At 46.2% G+C, this 19,192-nt stretch overlaps 4 protein-coding genes across 4 annotated transcripts; 1 reads left to right on the top strand and 3 right to left on the bottom strand.

Moving 5' to 3' along the window:
* Positions 1-432: 432 nt before the first annotated feature.
* Positions 433-1,155, top strand: PHALS_01240 (histone-binding protein rbbp7; the record flags this gene model as incomplete). Its single annotated transcript, XM_024731068.1, has 1 exon — positions 433-1,155. One exon carries the CDS (start codon positions 433-435, stop codon positions 1,153-1,155), a length of 723 nt encoding a protein of 240 aa, XP_024581283.1.
* A 945-nt stretch (positions 1,156-2,100) lies between these two features.
* Positions 2,101-3,660, bottom strand: PHALS_01239 (2oxoisovalerate dehydrogenase alpha subunit; the record flags this gene model as incomplete). The annotated part of the gene is made up of 6 exons (XM_024731067.1): positions 2,101-2,166; positions 2,227-2,382; positions 2,439-2,900; positions 2,974-3,279; positions 3,344-3,441; positions 3,498-3,660. The coding sequence occupies 6 exons, from the start codon at positions 3,658-3,660 to the stop codon at positions 2,101-2,103; spliced, it is 1,251 nt and encodes a 416-aa protein (XP_024581282.1).
* A 9,693-nt stretch (positions 3,661-13,353) lies between these two features.
* Positions 13,354-14,814, bottom strand: PHALS_14561 (uncharacterized protein). Its single transcript, XM_036407635.1, has one exon. The coding sequence runs from the start codon at positions 14,456-14,458 to the stop codon at positions 14,195-14,197; it is 264 nt and encodes an 87-aa protein (XP_036263321.1). The 5' UTR covers positions 14,459-14,814; the 3' UTR covers positions 13,354-14,194.
* A 656-nt stretch (positions 14,815-15,470) lies between these two features.
* PHALS_01238 (premrnasplicing factor syf1) lies at positions 15,471-18,142 on the bottom strand (the record flags this gene model as incomplete). Its single annotated transcript, XM_024731065.1, has 3 exons — positions 15,471-17,074; positions 17,123-18,029; positions 18,104-18,142. The coding sequence occupies 3 exons, from the start codon at positions 18,140-18,142 to the stop codon at positions 15,471-15,473; spliced, it is 2,550 nt and encodes an 849-aa protein (XP_024581280.1).
* Positions 18,143-19,192: the final 1,050 nt, after the last annotated feature.

Raw genomic sequence — 19,192 nt, 5'->3', positions numbered from 1 at the left:
ACAGTGGTTCATTTGGAACCATGATGTTTACGGGTGGAAATTTCAGCAAAGGTGGAGCGATGCCGGCAGTGAAAGAAGGGATGATCCTTTCAATGTAAATGAACTAGACCAAGCCTTGGATGACGTTGATGTCGTCGAGATATAGTAGCCCTCTACGATTTGTAGACCTCCGGTCAAAAGGATCGATTTCTTGAGGCTACAAATAAATAAAAGACCGATCACAATTCGTAAAAATCCGTTATTTATCCTACCAATTAACTTATCGTCATAACATGTTTTTACGATAAACATTACATAAAATAACCAATTACACACCTTCTAAAGCTTCTATATCTTGGAACTGTGCACCTGCTGATTACTCATTTTTGTCCTATAGATACCGTACAGTATAAATGACAGGCCTCGATCTCAAAGTTCTGTGTTGTAAGCCTCATGACCGTCAAGCCCAAGGTGCACGGCGCCATTTTCGATATGGATGGTACACTTCTTGATACAGAAGAGCTAAGTCGCCTCGCTATTGATGGTGTCGTGCGTCAATTCGGGAGCGAGTTTACTATGGCGATGCACAAGACCATTTTAGGTCGCCCTGCCGTTGAGTGGACGCGTATGGCCATCGCCGCCGCTGGCCTGAGTGAGGAGACTATCACAGCAGACGAGCTTTTTAAACAATGGGAGAAGAGTATGCGCTCAATGTCAGACCGTGTTCAAGAGTTACCGGGTGCCTTGGAGACATTAAGTGCACTACACGCTCGGGGCATTCCCTTGGCACTTGCTACATCTAATAGTAAGAGTGTCGTGGAAACAAAGATCGCGCATCACTCAAAACTTTTCTCATTCTTTTCTACGATCGTGTGCGGCGATGATCCCGCCGTAAAACAAGGCAAGCCTGCACCGGATATCTTTCGTACAGCAAGTCAACGTCTGTTTGGTCTGAATGAAGGAGAAGATGGCGACAAACCGCCACGCTGTATTGTTTTTGAGGATTCGGTGAATGGCTACATTGCTGCAAATGCGGCGGGTATGTATAGCATTGCTATTCCTGATGTGCGGATCCATACAGAAGAAGCCCAGAGAATGCATTTGTTTGGTCAAGCAGACGAAGTGATTACTTCACTCACCCAATTTCAAATTGACAATTACGAATGGCAAATTTAAAGTAGAATGTCAAGTAACTTAAAGCAAGCATTCTAACGTTTCCTCATCTCCTGTCAACTTTGTCACTTCAAAGATGTGCCGTAAGGCATCAACTATTTTCGCTTTCTCGTCATGTAGAATCAACAATTGTTAAGCTTTGGGTCATATAGCGCCTTTGGTAGAATTAAGCTTACTCCTGTAAGCGTCTGAAAAAGATTTGTCGCGAACACAGTCATCATTAGAAAACGCTAAAACTCATGGAGACCCTTTTTGTAGAAAGACGTTTATGGTCAGATTGAATTACCCAGCCAGACGTCGATAGATTGGATGCCACAAGAGGCTTTTAAGAGTCCCACCCTACCTTGCAATTTCACTAGAATCATTCGCCTATCACAGCAATATCGCACTCAGCATGAAATCAATCGGAGCAAACAAGAATATTGCGCAGAGGTTTCGACAATTAGTGGAAGGTAAGCGGAAAACTTCACTTTTGTCAAAATCACGAACCTATATTGCAATCATCAAAGCGCCAAAGTGCTGAATGACCATCAATCACATTCCCTGTTAAGCCGATGCGATGCTTGCCCGAACAATATTTGCCCGAATGTTCATCGTTGTCGTCTTGTCTGAGAATAAAACGTATCTTTGAAAAAATCGTTGATGAGTTGGTGAATGCGCTGCGTTCAGATAAGTCATTTGTGTACTTGTTTGCAATCTTAACTCAGGACACGACCGTTAGGAGAAGGTCATTTGGCTTTATTGGTATCGCGCTTGCTCCTTACGAAAAGCAAGTAATCACGGCTTTTTAAAAATGATATTACATCCAGATAAGAGCTATGTTTGTGACCATTGCAACCACTTAAACTTGTGGATGCCTTACTGTGAGCTTTATCAAGCACGAAGTATCTATATAATAGGTCAGAATATCATCCGGTTTAGCATTCGCAAAGAGATATCATTACGCTGTCAGTGCTGGGTGGTGTAAAACTGAGGATACTTTGCCACATGCTCCACCATCTCGCGTTCTTGTTCCTGTGACATCGCAATCATTATAATTGCTAAAGAAACTTTAAACAATTATAAATCACCTACTTGCAAATGCGGCAACTTGACGTCATACACATCTTCAAACATCGTGTCGAGAGTTGGTGATTCTTTGGTCTCAGCTTGTTGCAGCGCTGTAAGCACATTAGTCCGCTCATTATCTTGCAGATGACGATTTTGCTCCTCGGTAAGCCATCCTCGTTGCTACAAGCCAATCAGTCAATCACCAAGTACAAGTACATAACCACTACGTTACAAACCAGTAAATAACGTTTTGTGCGTTCGATCGGATCACTCGTTTCTTTCCATTGCTTAATCTCCGCAACCGCCCGATATTGTGTTGAGTCATCTGAGGTCGAGTGGTGTCCTTGGCGGTACGACATGGCTTCAATAAGCACCGGACGATTCTCTCTTAAAATAAATTCGCGAGCTTGACGAGTAACCTCGTGCACTGCAAGAAAGTCGTTGCCATCAACGCGCATGATTGGTATTCCATATCCGCTTCCACGAGAGGCAATTCCATCTCCACGATATTGTTCTCGTGTTGGCGTACTGATAGCAAAACCATTGTTACGAACAAAAAACAGAATTGGACAATCTTTTGTGGCTGCAATGTTCAGTGCTGCATGAAAATCTCCTTCACTAGCTGCCCCTTCTCCAAAATAACAGACGGCAATACGTTCTTCTTTTGCTATTTTGAATGCATACGCAGCACCAACAGCCTATATCAAAGTTACAAATATCTGAGCCATTGCAAAACATACCAAACACTTTTAAAAACACATTGTTTCTTACCTGAGGAAGTTGCGTCGCTAAAGGAGATGAAATCGTTTGATAATTTAAAGTCTTGGATCCATAATGCACCGGCATCTGTCGACCTTTGCCATGTCCGTCTCTATTGCCAAAGCACTGGTCTGCAAAATTCTGTAGCGTAAATCCACGCCACATAAGTACACCTGGTTCACGGTATTGTGCGAAGACCATATCTGAAATACGTAATGCTGACGCACTACCAAATGATATGGCTTCTTCACCATACGACGTCATATAAAATGAAATGCGTCCTTGACGTTGCGCATCGTAAAATATATTGTCCATCGTCTACAAAGCACAAGTTTCGTTTCAATGCGAATCCTGAATGATGCTAGTTGCTATTAGTTTGTACATTTAGACGAAGCATTTGACGGTACACTTCGGTGCACAAGTCCTGACTAAGCTGTGGGTCCTTAGCGCCTTCCACAACTTCTCCAATCTCGTTCAGAACTAATATAAAAAACATTAGCAACAGACTAGTAGCTGTAACGAATCATGAATCGTACTGCGGAAGCACGGAATTAAGGCGTCATCTTTAGGATCACGGAACACTACATCAGGCACAAAGGGAAGTTTGGTGCCTGGAAAATAGCCAAGCGACGATTGACATTTTGCGTGGAATTTCAAACGAAAAGCAGTGCGGCGGACAAGCATAGAGACACAGAACATGACACGATTTTCTTGTCAAACCGATTGTGTCTGAGCTTAAACATTTATAAGACTTCTTATGCATCTAATCATATGCTGCGTCAAAAAGTTCTTGGTTTGATACCGGTATCCTCGCGTCTATAAATTTAATCTATAAATTCTCTGCTGAATACAGAACTTCTTGGAGAAATTTCGCGTGGCAAAAATATTGTGTGATGAGCTTAAAACTCACTGAAAGTCGATATTTTTATGTTGGTAAAACTTGAACCCAAAAGCAAACTTGTCACAGAAATTTTTTGCTGAAGTAAGTGGTAAGGCGTCTGTATTAAGATATTAATACGACTGCTTTTAAGCTACCTCGTCTATCCTGTAATAGTAAATGATGTCGACCAAGGTTTCTGCGTTTAGTGCTGTATTTGCTTGATTCCTGGTGAGGTTAAAAGTGGTCATGAGTGACCAAAGCAGAGCTAATGCACCCTCCTCTCCGCTCTTACCATCAGCTCGCGTCTCTTCATCATCAATGTCGTCGTCATCCAAACTATATTTTTCGCCCTCACATCCAGCGCTACACTGTTCATCCTAACTACCAGCAGCATCGCCCTTGTTTCTGCTTGTCGATCCATCGTCAGATTTGCGCCCATCAAACGCTACACACAAAGGAAGACACGGATGATGCAAGTTTTGTGCCGCGCGTTCTTTAACACAACCAACCAGCGCTGAAACTTCAATGCCGTATTCAGATTTCTTACGCCACATACCGCACTTGAAAGAAAGAGTCGTTATAATTCATGAACATTTCAAGAAACTTCTTGTAACAGTGGACGGAGCAAAGCATGTTCAAGACCATCGAAGTACGAAGGAGGCAATGACGTACATTAGCTTCAAAACTCGTGTAATTCACTCGCAGCGCTGGATTATTGGTATCGTTACAAGTCCGTTGAAGAAGCTACTTTTGTGGTCGGTCCAAAAATATGAAGCATAACCAACCGCGCTTTCTACATGCCTTTGCTCTTACGCTGGCGGTCGTGCCACCACCCATTTAACACGAAACAGGCGGCCGATAGCAAAAGTTGTCTAGATAGGGGGCGTAAGAAGATAGTCGAACAGTAACAGCAGATGCTTGTGCTCATCGCAGTTGTGTGGAACACTAAAAACCAAGTGCCGTTCTGTAAGCGGTTCCTGACATCATTTATTGAAGTCGGGAACCATTTCAGTCATGATGAGTAATCGAATTCGAACTGGAAGCAACCAGAATACAACACGGAGCTTGTAGCGGGCTTCACGTGCCCTGGTATGAAGGGTGTGGGTCCAAAAGATGGTGTGACTGTGTGACCAAACTTGAGCAGCTGACATTTTAAACGAAAGAGTTAATTAGTTTTGGGTTAAATTGTAATTACTTTTGGAGTAAGTGGATTACGATCCGCTCCACTCGTCCCGGTTTTAAGCATTGAACGAAGGTAACCAAGCTTCCTCTAAGCGAAAGAGCTACGGCAGCCCCGCTGTACTTGGTAACATTTGTAGTCATTCTACACCTGAGTCGTTACGACTGACCCCTTGTGAGGATGGAGCAATTCTCCTTTATGCCCCAGGGCATGTAGGACGGGCTTTGAAAGCTGATATCTCTGCTTGGCCCTGTGGGCGTGCAACTCCTCGCTTATCAAGGACCTGAAGCGATCAGCGCGCACCTAGAGGCGTTTTCAAGCTAGGAAAAGACTCTGATAGAGCACCTACAGCAGAAGATGTCGGCGTCGACTGCTCTATTACCCTACCATCGACGACGAATGAATTCTTCCGAAACAAGTCGCTCAAGGTGAATGCTGAGACCTTTGAGGGCAAGGATATAGAGAATATCTGCTCTGGGTGAGAGGTCGAGAAGGTCATTGCATCCGCCACGCTCCAGATCGAGCAACAGCCGTGGAGCCAGCAATCCCCAAGCAAGTGGTCGAGCGCGAGAATTGACGTGAGCACTTCGGGCGAAGCGGCGTTTTCCTCCTGGACAGAGCTGAAGCCTCAGCTTTTACGAGTGTTCTCACCGCCTAACCAGGTATATCGCGTGCTATCGCGTTTCCTTGTCGCCCTACAGGGCAAAAATAGTTGGTGGACTTTGTCCAAGAGTTGCGTGCTCTCATTGCCGGTATGGCAGCCGATCCTCTTCCCGAGGCGGTCGCAGTGACCGTCTTTATGGAGCATCTCCACACTGGTGTGGCCAGCGTTTTCCGTGTGCACCCGTCTTGATTTGAAAAAGCAGTGAATGTGGCATTGAATGCCGAAATCAACTTTAAGTCGGCACGACTTGGTCGGAATGCACACTCTATCGGCTCGTCATAGGGGTCTGAGCCGATGGATCTCGGCCATACTGAAGACGAGGAGGGAGATCTCCGAGCTGCCGAGCAGCGTGTGAGGTGTTCTGTTTGTGGAGACACACGTCACCTTTGGATGGGTTGTCTCCTGCGCAATGCGCGTCAAGGCTCATCGAATCGACGTCCCGCTTCTCACCATTTGTCTGGTTTTTCGCGGGGGAAAGACAACACCCAGTAGGCGCGGGGTGGCCTACTATGAAAAACTTGAGTTCTGTTGAGCCCCAAGAAGGTAGAGGTCAGTAGGGCCCAGTACCGAAGCGCTCTGTGCTTTTGATCACGAAACGTGTATGCAAGCCGGGCTTGCTGGTCATTGATGCGATCGTGAAGGGCTTTGGGAAGTTATGAAAAATTTTGATCGACTTTAAGGCGTTCGGGAAATCATGCTCGACGCTCCACGATGAAAGGTATCAGCTGTATGCCGAGGCGCTGAAGGCGCAGCTATGTGACATCTTTACTATTCGCTAGCGGCGGGAGCATTTATCATGGTGTCGAAGGTCCCTGTGGACCTCAATGTCAAGTTTCTTGATTTTGATAGCGTGAAACGCTGCTCAGCCTTAGACTTGGATTCAAGCATGACCTCATCTTTGCTATGGCATGGTCTGAAAACCATGAGCCATGGATCGACTGGAAGTTAAAGACCTTGGGCACTACGCGCACATCTCCTGGTGGAGCTTTGGTGAGTCATGAACCCTGCTCTGAAATGAGGCAAAAACGCAATTGGCGCGGGCACTGGACCGAGACGGTCAACGTGCTGGAGACTGGAGTATCCGAGTTGGTGAACATAGAAGGTGTATCGAACAGGAGTCCCGAGCGTGGCACGCGGGCTGAACATGGAGTGGCAGTTAACTCACTGGGTGTCGCTCAAGTATCGTAGCAGTCGCTGCATGCCACGTCGGACGAGATCCGAAGCATCTTGGGCAAGGCCCGTCAGATATGTGTAGAGTGGCACGTAATCCACTGGACATAGTCTGCGGAGCTACCAGCTCTTCGTCGAGTGTTGCGAATAGCACCAGGGCTGCAGTGGAGCAGGAAGTGGGGTTCACACTAGACGACACTGAGTGCGGGTTCCCACTGGTCTCGTCGAGAGGGTACAACCTCTGTGGAGAGGCGACGATGACGCCGTATGCTAGCTGCAAGACGCCGGCCGTCAACCCTGACCCAAGGTGTGTCTACCGTAAACGATAACGCACAGCTATACAGGCGAATCTCCTTCTTCACAAAATATAACTTCGAAGTGATGGACAAGCCAGATAAGCAGAATGCTCTGGCTGATGCGATGTCACGCAGACCGGTTTATGAGCTTGCTCATGTCACGACGGTGACATCGTCATTACGGATCGCTCCGCGCCGTATACGCGGGTGATGATATCTGCGTAGCGCTGCTACAGACCCTCGGAAGCAAGGGGTTTGGAAACTCGGACAAGAAGTTGTTGGTGTGATTGCGCGCACAATTTCACCGATATTCGTTAAATAACGAGTTGCTGTATTCTAGCAACAATTCGACAGATACGCCACGAATGGTGATTCCTCACGATGAGAATTTGAAGTACCTTATCCTCTTTGAGGCCCAAGACACCCCACTCAGTGCTCATATCGGTCGTGAGAAGACATAAAGCTCTGTGAACTGCCACGACTGGTGGTCCAAGCTGTTCAAATGGATGAGCACCTACTTGCGTACGTGTGAGACGTGTCAAAGAGTGAAACTCTTTCCGAATGCGGTGGTGCCGGTGAACAGTTTGCCTGTACCTCCGATTGTTGGCAGTCCATGAGGTTGGACTTTGTGTTTGGCCTGCTGAAGGACTTGGCGGGCAACACGGGTGTGGTGGTCTTCGTCGACCGTTTCATCAAGATGGCTAATCTTGCGGCGCTGCCGAACACCATCGACGGTGTTGGTACAGCGACGCTGTTTGTGGATCGTGTATTTCAGCAACATGGACTTCCGGAGTCAATTGTCTCGGACAGATAATCGCACTTCATTGGAATTATTTGGTCAACCGTCTTTAAGGTCTTGGCCTTCCAGCCGGAAATGTCAACAGCGGGCTATCCGAAGGCCGATAGTCGAACTGAGCTCGTGAATCGCGTCGTCGAGGACGTCTTAAGTAGCGTCTGCGCTGAGACTCCGAGGCTCACGCTGTCACTTGTAGAGCTTGCTCTGGATAGTGCAGTGCCCTCGTCTACCGGCTACACGCTGTTCTACGTTAACGGGATCGTTCATCCTCGCGTCCCGCTGACGCCGCTATCTCATGGCTCAGGGTTTGGTGGGGGAGAAATAGCCGAGCGGCTAGCTGATATCAGCCCTCTCACTGTTCGTAAAGAAGTCGATGACTTCCTGTCTAGAAGCCTGAGTGTCTAACGGCACGTTCGCGATGCGATGGCGGAAAGCCAAGACATGCAGAAGGAATATACAGACGGAAGAGGTAGTAGAAAGGCTAAAAACATTGAGGTCGGAGACCGGGTTTTAATAAATGCTAAAAAAAAATCCTACCCTTGCAATTTCTGCTGACTTGAAGACAAAGCTCCGTCCACGGTTTATCGGACCTGGCCAAAAGGGGACTTGCGTATACGCTAAACCCTCGAGAATGATGCGCAATCACCCGCTGTTGTATGTGGTTTTGCTCAAGCCGTATCGGAATTTGGCGCAAGCGGATGCGGAAGCGTTTGCGCCGAAGCGGCACCCATGGGCGCTCGACCACCCAGAAGCTATACCAGCAACTAATTTTGAGCACGAAGTGCAACGATCTCCATCATCAACGGCACCAAGCGCTCCACTTTTGCATGAAGCGACGCGTTCGTCCGCTAAACGGCTAGGAGTGGCTCTGACTGAGCACGATAGTCCTCAACGTGAGGCAGCCGGCGCACAAAGTGTTCCAAGCTCTCTAGGTCTTCCGCACAGCGGTTTACGACCCCAGCATGATGCTCAGTAATGTCCCGATGGCGAAGGATCTTATCCTCAAAAGCTCGAAAAGATCGCGAGTCACCGGACGGCGATCGACCACGTCGTCATCGTCCGCCGCCAAATCTTCTCGACGAGAACGTGGAGCGTCTTGTAGTTCAATGTTGTCGCCAGAGTCAAACACAGTATCTTGTGAAGTGGAAGGGATACCCCGACCTTGGGAACTTGTGAAAGGTTGAAGCGCCACTTAGGCAGACCACACACACCTCGTGAACGCGTATGATAAGAGAGATCATGACTTTCCGCGTCGTCGTACACCCTGCGCCTCTTGGCAGCAGCCAGTGAGGCTGAAGGGCCATGAGCTGAGCTCAAGCTATGGCCTTGAGCTGCTGTGCTCGCAGACTTAACCGTAGAGATCACAGAGCTCGCGGGAGCGTGACGGACTAATCCATACATTGCAGGGCGTTAATACGAAGGAAGTCGGCGATGCGCGTTAAGTATGGCAAGCTCGAACCAACGATCCACGATCACATCGACCTCATTGTGGCTCCGCTGTAAGTTGAACAGATTGGAAAGCCGCTGCACCCATCTCTTAAAGGGCAGTTCTTCATCTTCAGCGGTTTTGCCAGGGGCGAGCACCACACAAATCGTCTGCTTCTCGGGTACAGGATCGCCTCCTCTTTGAGCGCGATGTCGAGCACAATACCTATTCGTTGGGATCGACCAAGACGCAAACTCGGAGAGCTTTTCGTTAGTCAAGCTTAGCTTTAGTGGCCGGGGCCCGACCACGTGGACGCCAAGCAATTAAGTGATCGCGTCTTTCACTTCAGTAGCGGAATTCACCGAGCGGAAGCCGTATTCCACACAAAGGTCAAGAACCGACCGTAGATGAGCACGCATGTGAGCCGCTCCGTGGGCAGCATCCAGCAGCTGCTTCTGTGCTTCGTCAATGTCATCGGTAATGACACCACTTTCACCGGAAGTCGAGAGTTCGGGAATCGGACACGACGTTCGCAAGGTTCGAGCAGGGATCACGACGGCACCTCGCTCTCTTCTTCTTCCCATTCTGGAAAAGAATTATATGACGTATAATCAATTCCTCCAAATTCTCGACGAGGTAATCCATCGCCCGTGGCGGGCGCGGTGCACGGTCGGAAATTGACATCGCGTCTGTGTTCTTCGCGTGCGACCCTTTCACTGACAATGCGATACTCGGTTACCAATAGCTTGGGCTGCACTATCCTTGAAGCTGTGGACGTGCTGTCCAAAGCTGCACCGCGCAGGTGACGAAGAAGGGTTCTGCCCGCGGGCGCTCTCGGAACTGGCGAGGCTAGGTGTGTCACACAAGATGGAGTGGCCATACAAGGGTGTGGATTACACAAGACGGTGTAATCACACAATAGTGTGGCCACTTAAAGTACATATCCGTACGTGGCTGGACTGCCAGTAGTTGTGCATTTCAATTAGGTTTTACTATAAATTTTGGAAAATTTATAGATTTAGATATGGGCGGCTTTGCCGCAAATAAAACCAAGAAATACAGTCTGCATTCTGAACGGAACAGTTTATTTTCCTTTTGGTAAAGTTGTGGTTACTCTTGAATAATCGGATTGCGATCCGCTACATATTAACTATCGAACGAAGGTCACCGAATTTAACCAAGCTTCCTCTAAACGAAGATCTACGGCAGCTATGCTGCACCATACCATGCGAAGGCGTCGCCTCTTGATGGCCACTTGAATGCGAAGCGCATTGATAATGGATATTAAGGTTTCTAACATCCTTTGTAGCTGAGTCATCTCCTCGCTAGGGTGATGATACGGTTCTGAGCCGCACATGATACTCCGTTCGATTGCGCAACCAATAAAAAGCATCCGTAAAAATTAAATTATGTTAGTTTCGACGACACATCGAGACGATAGGAGAGAGTCGATATGCCGACATTTATGAACGAAGTCACGGATTCAACAGCAAAAAGGTCCTTTTGGTCAGCACTTACCGAGTGCCAATAGATTCATGAGGAAAGAATAGGGATGGGATGACCTGATATCTGGCAAAGTAAACTTTTTACTCTTACTTCGAAAACTCCTACAATCATGAGTTCTTTTTAGCAAGATTGCCTTGCGCAGTTGCTGCTTGTAGCTTGAAGCATCCTGTAATGTCGCTGCAAGAGAAAGAAGAAACGAGACTGCTCATCTTTCGAGCAAATTGGGCTTGGCCTTAGTTATACTTCAAGACTTGGTCGGTAGCTGTACCACAGGATCATGTAATGGAGCAGGGCTTTTAACAGAAAAACTTAGAGGTGGCGAGCACCCACCTTGACATCATGATCTATGGCGCGCAAGGACAAGCATTAACGGCGGCCCAGTCAAACATTTTCTTTAGTAAGGCTGATATGTAAACATGTTCGACAGGATGTCGACATGCGAGTTTCACACGGAGCGCAAATTTAATACGCTTGGGGGAGCCTAAGATTTGTCTCATTTTCGGAGAGCTGCTTTGTCGTATGACTCTTGGTGAGAGCACAACTGATAGGTTGGGACTTGGAGTCACTACGACCAGTTCATCGGAGAACACTTCGACTGCCTCGCAGAGTAGGGCTCACAAGTCGTTGGGGGGTGAGGTCCGCGCCTTCCTCATCGGTCCATTTAGCCATAAGGGCGATAATGGAAAGGAATATCGCTTGTAGTGTCAGATTTAATGGTGAGCAAAATATCCCCGTAGAGCGTTCACGCTTTAAAACGATATTATGAGTGCGGCACAGTTTTTGTAGGGGGTCTAATAGGAAACATCCATTTATTACATTATTAAAACTACTATTGTCTCGCATACTTGAAGCTAGGATCACAAGTACCATGGCAAACTATCATGAAGAAGTATCATGATAGTATTGGTACGGGTGATGGATATCCGTGAGTCGAGTTCCGTGGGAGCGTGAGCTGCTAGTCTTACGACACACTGTATACAGCTTTATATAGTAAGAATGATACACTTGTTAAATAAACTTCATAAAAAATCTACATCACTCATCATTTAGAGGCAAGAAGATTCCTTGGTTCCGCTCCTCGGTGAAGCATACGGTTTTATCCTCTGCGTTTATGGACGTAGAGTCGCACCTTACAGTGTGCAAATACATGGCATTTCATTGCAATAAAGATGTTGTCCAGAGTTAAAGCTTTCACTATGTGTAGTTTACGGCGACCCCATTGCAATGACAATGTTATCCAGATAAGGCGTATTTTTTGCTCGACGAGTCAAAGAACTGACAGTATAGGTAGATAGTGATCAAGAGTGGATACTTGTGCCCTGACGATGTCTTTAAAATGGAAAGCAAAAGAAAGTTGTGATGTACAAAAGTGTTTTAATGTGATAGTAAGAGACATTTTGACTTAAGAATTAGTGGTTCGCAAATCATGTCGATTTACACGGCTATAATCAAAAAAAAAGTGAAGATGTTGTCTCAACAGCAACAATCTGATGAACCATTTGTTCCATTCACAAGAACCCGGTTGACTTTCTTATTAGGTGCACGACTTGTCGAAATATTTGAAGATAGCCTGAGGGGTAGTGCTACGATCAAAAGCGTGGCACTGGGTTCTGAGAATTGGCATGATCATCGATAGCTTACCATGCGAAAAAATCTTGAGCACAGCATCCTTTTTTGCTGGAAATGTGATGTTGAAATTTCAAAAGATAAACTGGGATCGTGCTTCGCATTAAAAACGTGTTAACGACGGATCTTAATTACATGACAATATTTCAGTCAGAAATTTCAAAGAATGCTAGAAAGATTTCGCCATGGTCGAAGACTTCACACGCTCGGGAAACGCGATAATTTGTTTTTACAGGGGATTTGGCCAATTATCCTATGATCATGAACCAATGGAGGAAGGAAAAAGCTAAAAGAATGCGTCGGATAGATTATGGATACGCTTTGATACGCTTTAATCTGCTTTGACGCACGGTTCTGCTTACGGTTTCTCACTGAGTTGACACGCTAGAGAATGTCCGATATCCGTCCTACACAGGAATTGATGAGATCAAATCCTATAAGGGTGTTCTCGATAGATTTCTTACGAAAACGTTCTTGTCTCCGCAACTTTTTAGTTTTTGATTCATCGTGCTTTGTATATGCGTGTCAATGAGCGAGCGAGAAAATACCACAACAATAACTGAGAAAGATAGGAATAAATGGTCTGGATTTGCATTCGTCATATAAGGATGTCAAGAATATCGAAACATTGAGCAAGAACCAAATTTGCAATCAGGCTAGATTTTATACGATGCTGTTGCTCAGGAGGGGCACCGGGAGGGTAAAAAAAATGCTGAAAAAATATTTAGAAGGGGCATCTGAGGCAAGAATCGCAATGACAAGTTTAAGCTTTAAATAATTCTTTAAAAAGTGTTTTGATTTGGCTTTTGATTTAGTTTGAAGGTCCGCATAAGAATGAGAGGCGATCAGTCGGATAACTTCAAAAGTCGGTGATCTCACATTTGTACAGTGGCGGCGAAATGCACAGTGTCCCGGCAACCAAATTTATTATTCCCGTGTAATTCACAAATGTGCACGCGCTAGCGCCTACAACTCTGATAGATCATCGCCAAAGATCAACATCGAGACATTAGCTGCGACGAAAAAATGCTCTTTCTGTGAGCTCAACAATATATCTACGCACATTAGATCTTTGACAAAAGATCAGCAAGGGAGATATGCAATGTCTCAACTAGCTAGGAGTCTAAAGTATTGTGCATTCGCTTTACAGACGTGTTATTTAGACTACTTCAAAATCTTCAATGACCTCAAGTCAAAGCTACAGTCGAGCTTCGAGCGACCTCAAGAAATTCCGAGTTTCTCAGGTCATGACACTGTAACATGGATTTCCACGCTTACATTTAATAGATACGATATCTGGTATCAAGTGTGTCATCGGCGACCGGTTGATTTGTCAACTCAAGTGAACACATTTATGGCTAAACTTCGCAATGGACCAGTCTCGAAATCTAGTGATGCCGAGCTTATGGTTCTCGCTCTGCAAAACATTTCTCCTCGCAAGTACAAGCATTGTTGATGTTAGAAGCTCAATCATACTGCTCACAATTTTATTCATCGGCACCTGATGCCCTATGCTATACTGATGATCCAGCACCATCGCGCAGTGTTGTTAGAAACGAATGCAATCAGCAGGCGCGGGGGTACCCTAAAGGCCCAAAATTAATGACGCAAGCAATGATGGGGGATCGTCGCTAATCCACGATTCCAACACAAAGCCCTTTGCTGACACTGAACAAGAAGCTCCAAATGTTAATGCGACCCCGTATGAAAGATGTTGAGATGATGGATTGGACACGTTCGACGTTTAATATGAGTGTCAAAATTGGAATATTTCGATGCATTTGGTGGAGGAATTAGTAAAATTTCTGTACTCAAATTTTTGGTACCATCGCCTGTGATATCCGGAACTGGAAAGAAAATGACTTTCTTACCAACGTAAAGATCACATTTATTCCCAACGTGCTCAAGCTTGGCTACAGAATGAAGCCATAAATTGATAAAGATCAACTTCATTTGAGCAATGAGTGGCTTGGAAAATCATAACACCCAACGGCAATTCGTCAAAACGTTTCATGGTGAAACGGATAGTTTGGGTGAAGTGAAAGCTCATTTGGCACTTTACAAATATCAGCAGCCATCATAAGCCAGACAATATCTGCAATTAGACGATTGTGTGTTCCTTTATCGGCTAGTGCCCAAAGAACTCTGGCTTATAATGAGCAGAATAGCTGAATAAAAATTTGACGAAGGCCCCATTCAACGATTAGTTGAAAGCAACTGTAATGCTGATTCAAAGTACGTTTGTAGTGAAAAGTAATGTTCTCTAATACAAAGGCATCGATTCTTCTAAAGCACGGTAGTGACTTTTTTGAAGTGGCTCTAATAATTCAGTTTGAACTGTTGCTTGTCGACAACATGTCTAGTCACACTATTCGGCTGACCCTTTGAAGTGTTGAAACCCAATCTCGAATCGACGAAATAAATACAGTCCGTGCAACCCTGAGATGTTGTGAATATATGGCGCAAAGAGGATATCAAATGTCTTTGTAGCTATCCAATTCTCGCATTGGTAGTTGGTATGATGTAATGCTTGAATGCATACGTAGTTGCTTGTTTAAACCAGAATTGTAGATGCAAAATAACCAGCTAAGATTCTACACTAATGTTATCGATAACGTGGTCAAACACACGAGATCTATTCATGAGGCAGCTACTAATCGACAGTGACAGCAGTACAATTAGTAAGTTTAAAAAATAGAAGCAAAGATGACGACCCTGTCGTATTAACACCAGCAGTGCTCAGAAAGCATGAAGCTATTGGCCATTCTTTCTTGTGTGAGGTAAATGAATAGCACAAGCAAGACATTGTAAAGTAGTTACGAATTTGGTAAGAGCTCAAGTTTTGGCACGCATACGTCGAAAACGTTGCAAAAAGATATTTTGACGCAGAAGTCACTCCTTGTGTAGGTAAATAGTTGGAACCATCCGTCAGCTAATGGCATTTTTACAAGGTCGCAGTCAATCTTTAATTCTGGGCTTTTTCAATGCTATTGTCCGTCACCCTTGACGAAAGTTCACGCTCTTCTACGTCAGTTTCTCTTTCCCCTTCCTCTGCATCACCGTCTTCGTCATCTAATTCAATCTCTTCTTCATTTGCCACCTCTACAACTTCCTTCTGTCGGACATTTCGTTCAGTTTCAGACACTAATGTCTCTGCCTTTCGCTTCTTGGCGTCTCGCTCGTCAGCTGGTGTCACAACAAGCTGAGCCTCTAAAGCAGCCATAGCATCACCTGCAGCTGCAGGGTTTGATGCGGCAACCATTCCAGCAATCTTTGACGTGCTGTCATTTTGAGGAGCAATTTCAGATGAGACGAAATTAACCTGTGAATACTGAGCCACCACAGAGCGCTTAATGCGCAGCATCTCAAGAAAAGTGTGCTCAGAGCCGTGAGATACTTCAAAGTCATGCCACAGCTTCCAGAAACTCTTTTCGTGTTGACGCGGATCACAAAATTGAGATGCATGGGCATAAATAGCTCGAGCGCGATCAAATTCGCCAAGTTTAGTCTCCATCTGAGCAAATTTGAGACATAGAGGTGCGATGCATTTATCAGGTAGCTTACTGATGCCTCGTTGGTACACTTCTCGTACTTTTGCGACGCCGAAGTACTTCTGTGCCTTTTTGATGTACTTATAGTAGATTGTAAGTTTTTCATCATCAAGAACAGCATCAGACGCACGCTCATATATTGTCATAACATTACGCAACATGCCGTGCTGCTCTTCAAAATCAGCATACATCTCGAAGAATACACACACAGATTTGGCCGGGGCGGCACGTATAGCCTGCTCAAATAAATCGCGCGTGCGCTCCATCTTTGATCCAGCATAACGCTTGACAAACTTTGCCAGATAAGTTTGCCACAGATCGGCTGCGTGCGGAAATTTCGGAAAAAGTACTAATCCTCGCTCGTACACACGGAACGATTCTTCGAAATACTTATTCTCCTCCATGTAAGCTGCATAGTTCAGCGCCATTTGTGGCGTAACGATTTTAAGTTCAAAGACCTCATTGTAGGCAGCACGAGTCGATTCAAGATCCCCCAAGCTTTCCTCGAGATCAAGACGCAAAGTCCACAATTTCACGCTCAAATGGACATTATCCTTGGCCGTAAGTGACTGCTGCTTGCGAAGACGAAGAGTACGTGTAGCTGGAGGAATACAAGCACCACGCACAATCTCAAGTGCTTCGTCAAAGTTTTCGTGGCGAAGTTCTAGTTCAACCCACTCGCAATACACAATGGCAAGTTCCTGGAAGGTACGAAAGTCAACGTCTACAGCTTTCTTGAAGATTGCTCGCGCATTGTCCAGATCACCGTGACCGTCGTAGAACTTAGCAAACTGGATCCACAGCGTTGGCAGCCGTCCACTTGATTTCTTAGGGTCTACCGTTTTCACCGCTTCAGCGTACGTTTGAATTACCTGTTGTAGATCTGACTTGACAAGCTCCACTCGCTTTTCCCATTCACGCACATTATGCGGATTCTGTCGTAGAAGTACTGAATTTAACAACAATGGACGTCTTTCAGCCACATCCTCGTACACTTTTAACAAACGATCGACCTGAGCTTGATGATCTACTTCATCTTCTTCGTTTTCATCTTCATTATCGTCACCAGTAGCTAGCTCCATCTCTGCTGTAAGCATGGCTTCAATAAATTTCACGTACGCATCAAAGATCATACTAAAGTCACGCACGGTCACAACTGTACAAATCCCCTCTTCATATACATCTCGCGCGGATTCAAACATGCCCAGCCGTACAAAATAAGTTGCCAACGAGCACCAAAGTCGACCCACTTCATTGCTAAAGCGAGCCATACCGCTTCTCAAAATCGCTTCAACATCTAACGACTTTGCTACACGTGTTGGATGTTGCGATATCATGTCACAGAGTTGCATCCACAAACTGTGTGTCGTTCGATCCGTCGTTATTTTTTTCTTTTCCACTGCTTCAATCAGCTTCACAAGCTGCAAACTTGCTTCTTCATACTGTTCTACCGAAACCAAGTAATCAATATATTCATCTCTCTTTGATGGCTCAAGCATTAAATATCGTCGGTATACAAGCACAGCCGTGCGAGGGATACCAATCTGTTGCACGAAAGCCAAGTATGGCGTCCAAATACGATGGTGTTGGGTAATAGGCAATGCTCGAAGCGCTCTATCGAATACGTGACGACGCGCTGTGACTACACACATCTCACGCAGCACATTTAAGTAGTCAAGCCACAATCTTGGCATTGTAGACAGCTGTATCAGTGCACGGTCGTACAGTGCAACTAGCTGGATGTAGAATGGGGAATCTACACGCTGTCCACGTACTTGTGTATCGTACACATCGTCCAGATAGAGTTTCCAGAGCTTGTAGCTACGTGGTAGAACCTGAAGTGCGCGCTCGTAGACTTCGCAACGATTAGCGAGTGGGGCATCGGACAGCGCACGTATATACGAGATCCAAGTCTGGACGGCGAATGGCTGGCGCGTGGCCGCCTCTTCGTACTCGAACAAAGCGCTGTCAAACTACGTAGATAGTAAATAGTAGAATGAGAAAGCGCGTTTAATATGGTAACAGGAGTAGGTTAGACTGGAATTACCATAGTCACATCGGAGGCAGTTGGAAGTAGCACCGCCATTGTGGTGGAATCACCAATGTTACGTAACCTTTCCGGCTACGAAATGAAGTAATATTTTTTTTGCTGTGATTTGCGCTATAGTTAATAAAAATGATATTATAAACAATAAATCTGCGAATTCAAAAGTAAGGATACTGCCCACGACTGTGTATGAATAGAGGGATCATAACGTTTTGCGTCGTCGTACGCCCCGCGCTTTTAGGCGGTAGCCAGGGAAGCTGAAGAGCCATGAAATGAGCTAAAGCTATGGCCCTGAGCTGCTGTGGTGGCAGACTCACCCGTGTGAGCGACCACAGAGCTCGCGGGAGCGTGATGGATCAACCATACGTCGCAGGGCGACAATCCGAAGGCAGTCAGCGACGCACCTTAAGTTGGGCAAACTCAAACCGAAGATGGCCCTCCACGCGCGACTCGACCTCCTTGTGGCTCAACTGTATGCTGTACAGCGAGGAGAGTTTCTGGTGCCGCTGCACCCATCGCTCAAGGAGCTCTTCGTCATCCACAGCGGTTTCGCCAGGGGTAAGCACCACAGAACTCCTTCGCATCGCGGATACAGGAGCGGGCACGAAGTCGAGTGCAGGAAGTTTCCATCGAGATTTCTTGAGGAACCAAGAAGCGAGCTCGGAGAGCTTTTCGGTCGTCAAGCTCAGCTTGTGGAGTGGCCGGGGGCCCGACTGCGTAGACGTTCAACGATTGAGTGATCGCGCTTTTAGCTCATGTAGCGGAACCTGCCGAGTGGAAGCCGTTTTCCACATAAAAGTCAAGGACCGACCGTGGATGCGCGCGCATGAAAGCCGACCTGCGGACAGCATTCAGCTGCTGCTTCTGTGCCTCGTCGAGGTCATTGGTATTGACACCACTTCCCCCGGAAGTCGAGAGTTTCGAAATCGGGCACGGTGTCCGCAAGATTTGGGCAGGGCTCATGTCGTGTCGCTGGGGCACCTCTCCCTCTTTTTCTCTTCATCCTAGGAATGAAGTTCCTGACTCGTAGTCGACTTCCTTCAAATCCTCGACGAGGTAATCCATCGCCCATGATGGGCGCGATGTGGT

The sequence above is a fragment of the Plasmopara halstedii genome (assembly GCF_900000015.1).
Source record: "Plasmopara halstedii genome assembly, contig: Scaffold_1343, whole genome shotgun sequence".
NCBI classification, from domain to species: domain Eukaryota; phylum Oomycota; class Peronosporomycetes; order Peronosporales; family Peronosporaceae; genus Plasmopara; species Plasmopara halstedii.
The sequence above is the reverse complement of the archived record's forward strand: the minus strand, read 5'-3'. Positions and strand labels throughout refer to the sequence as shown.

Coding starts and splice junctions, on each gene's coding strand:
- PHALS_14561 (XM_036407635.1), bottom strand. CDS start 14,458: ATGAAGTTGATCTTTATCAATTTATGGCTTCATTCTGTAGCCAAGCTT.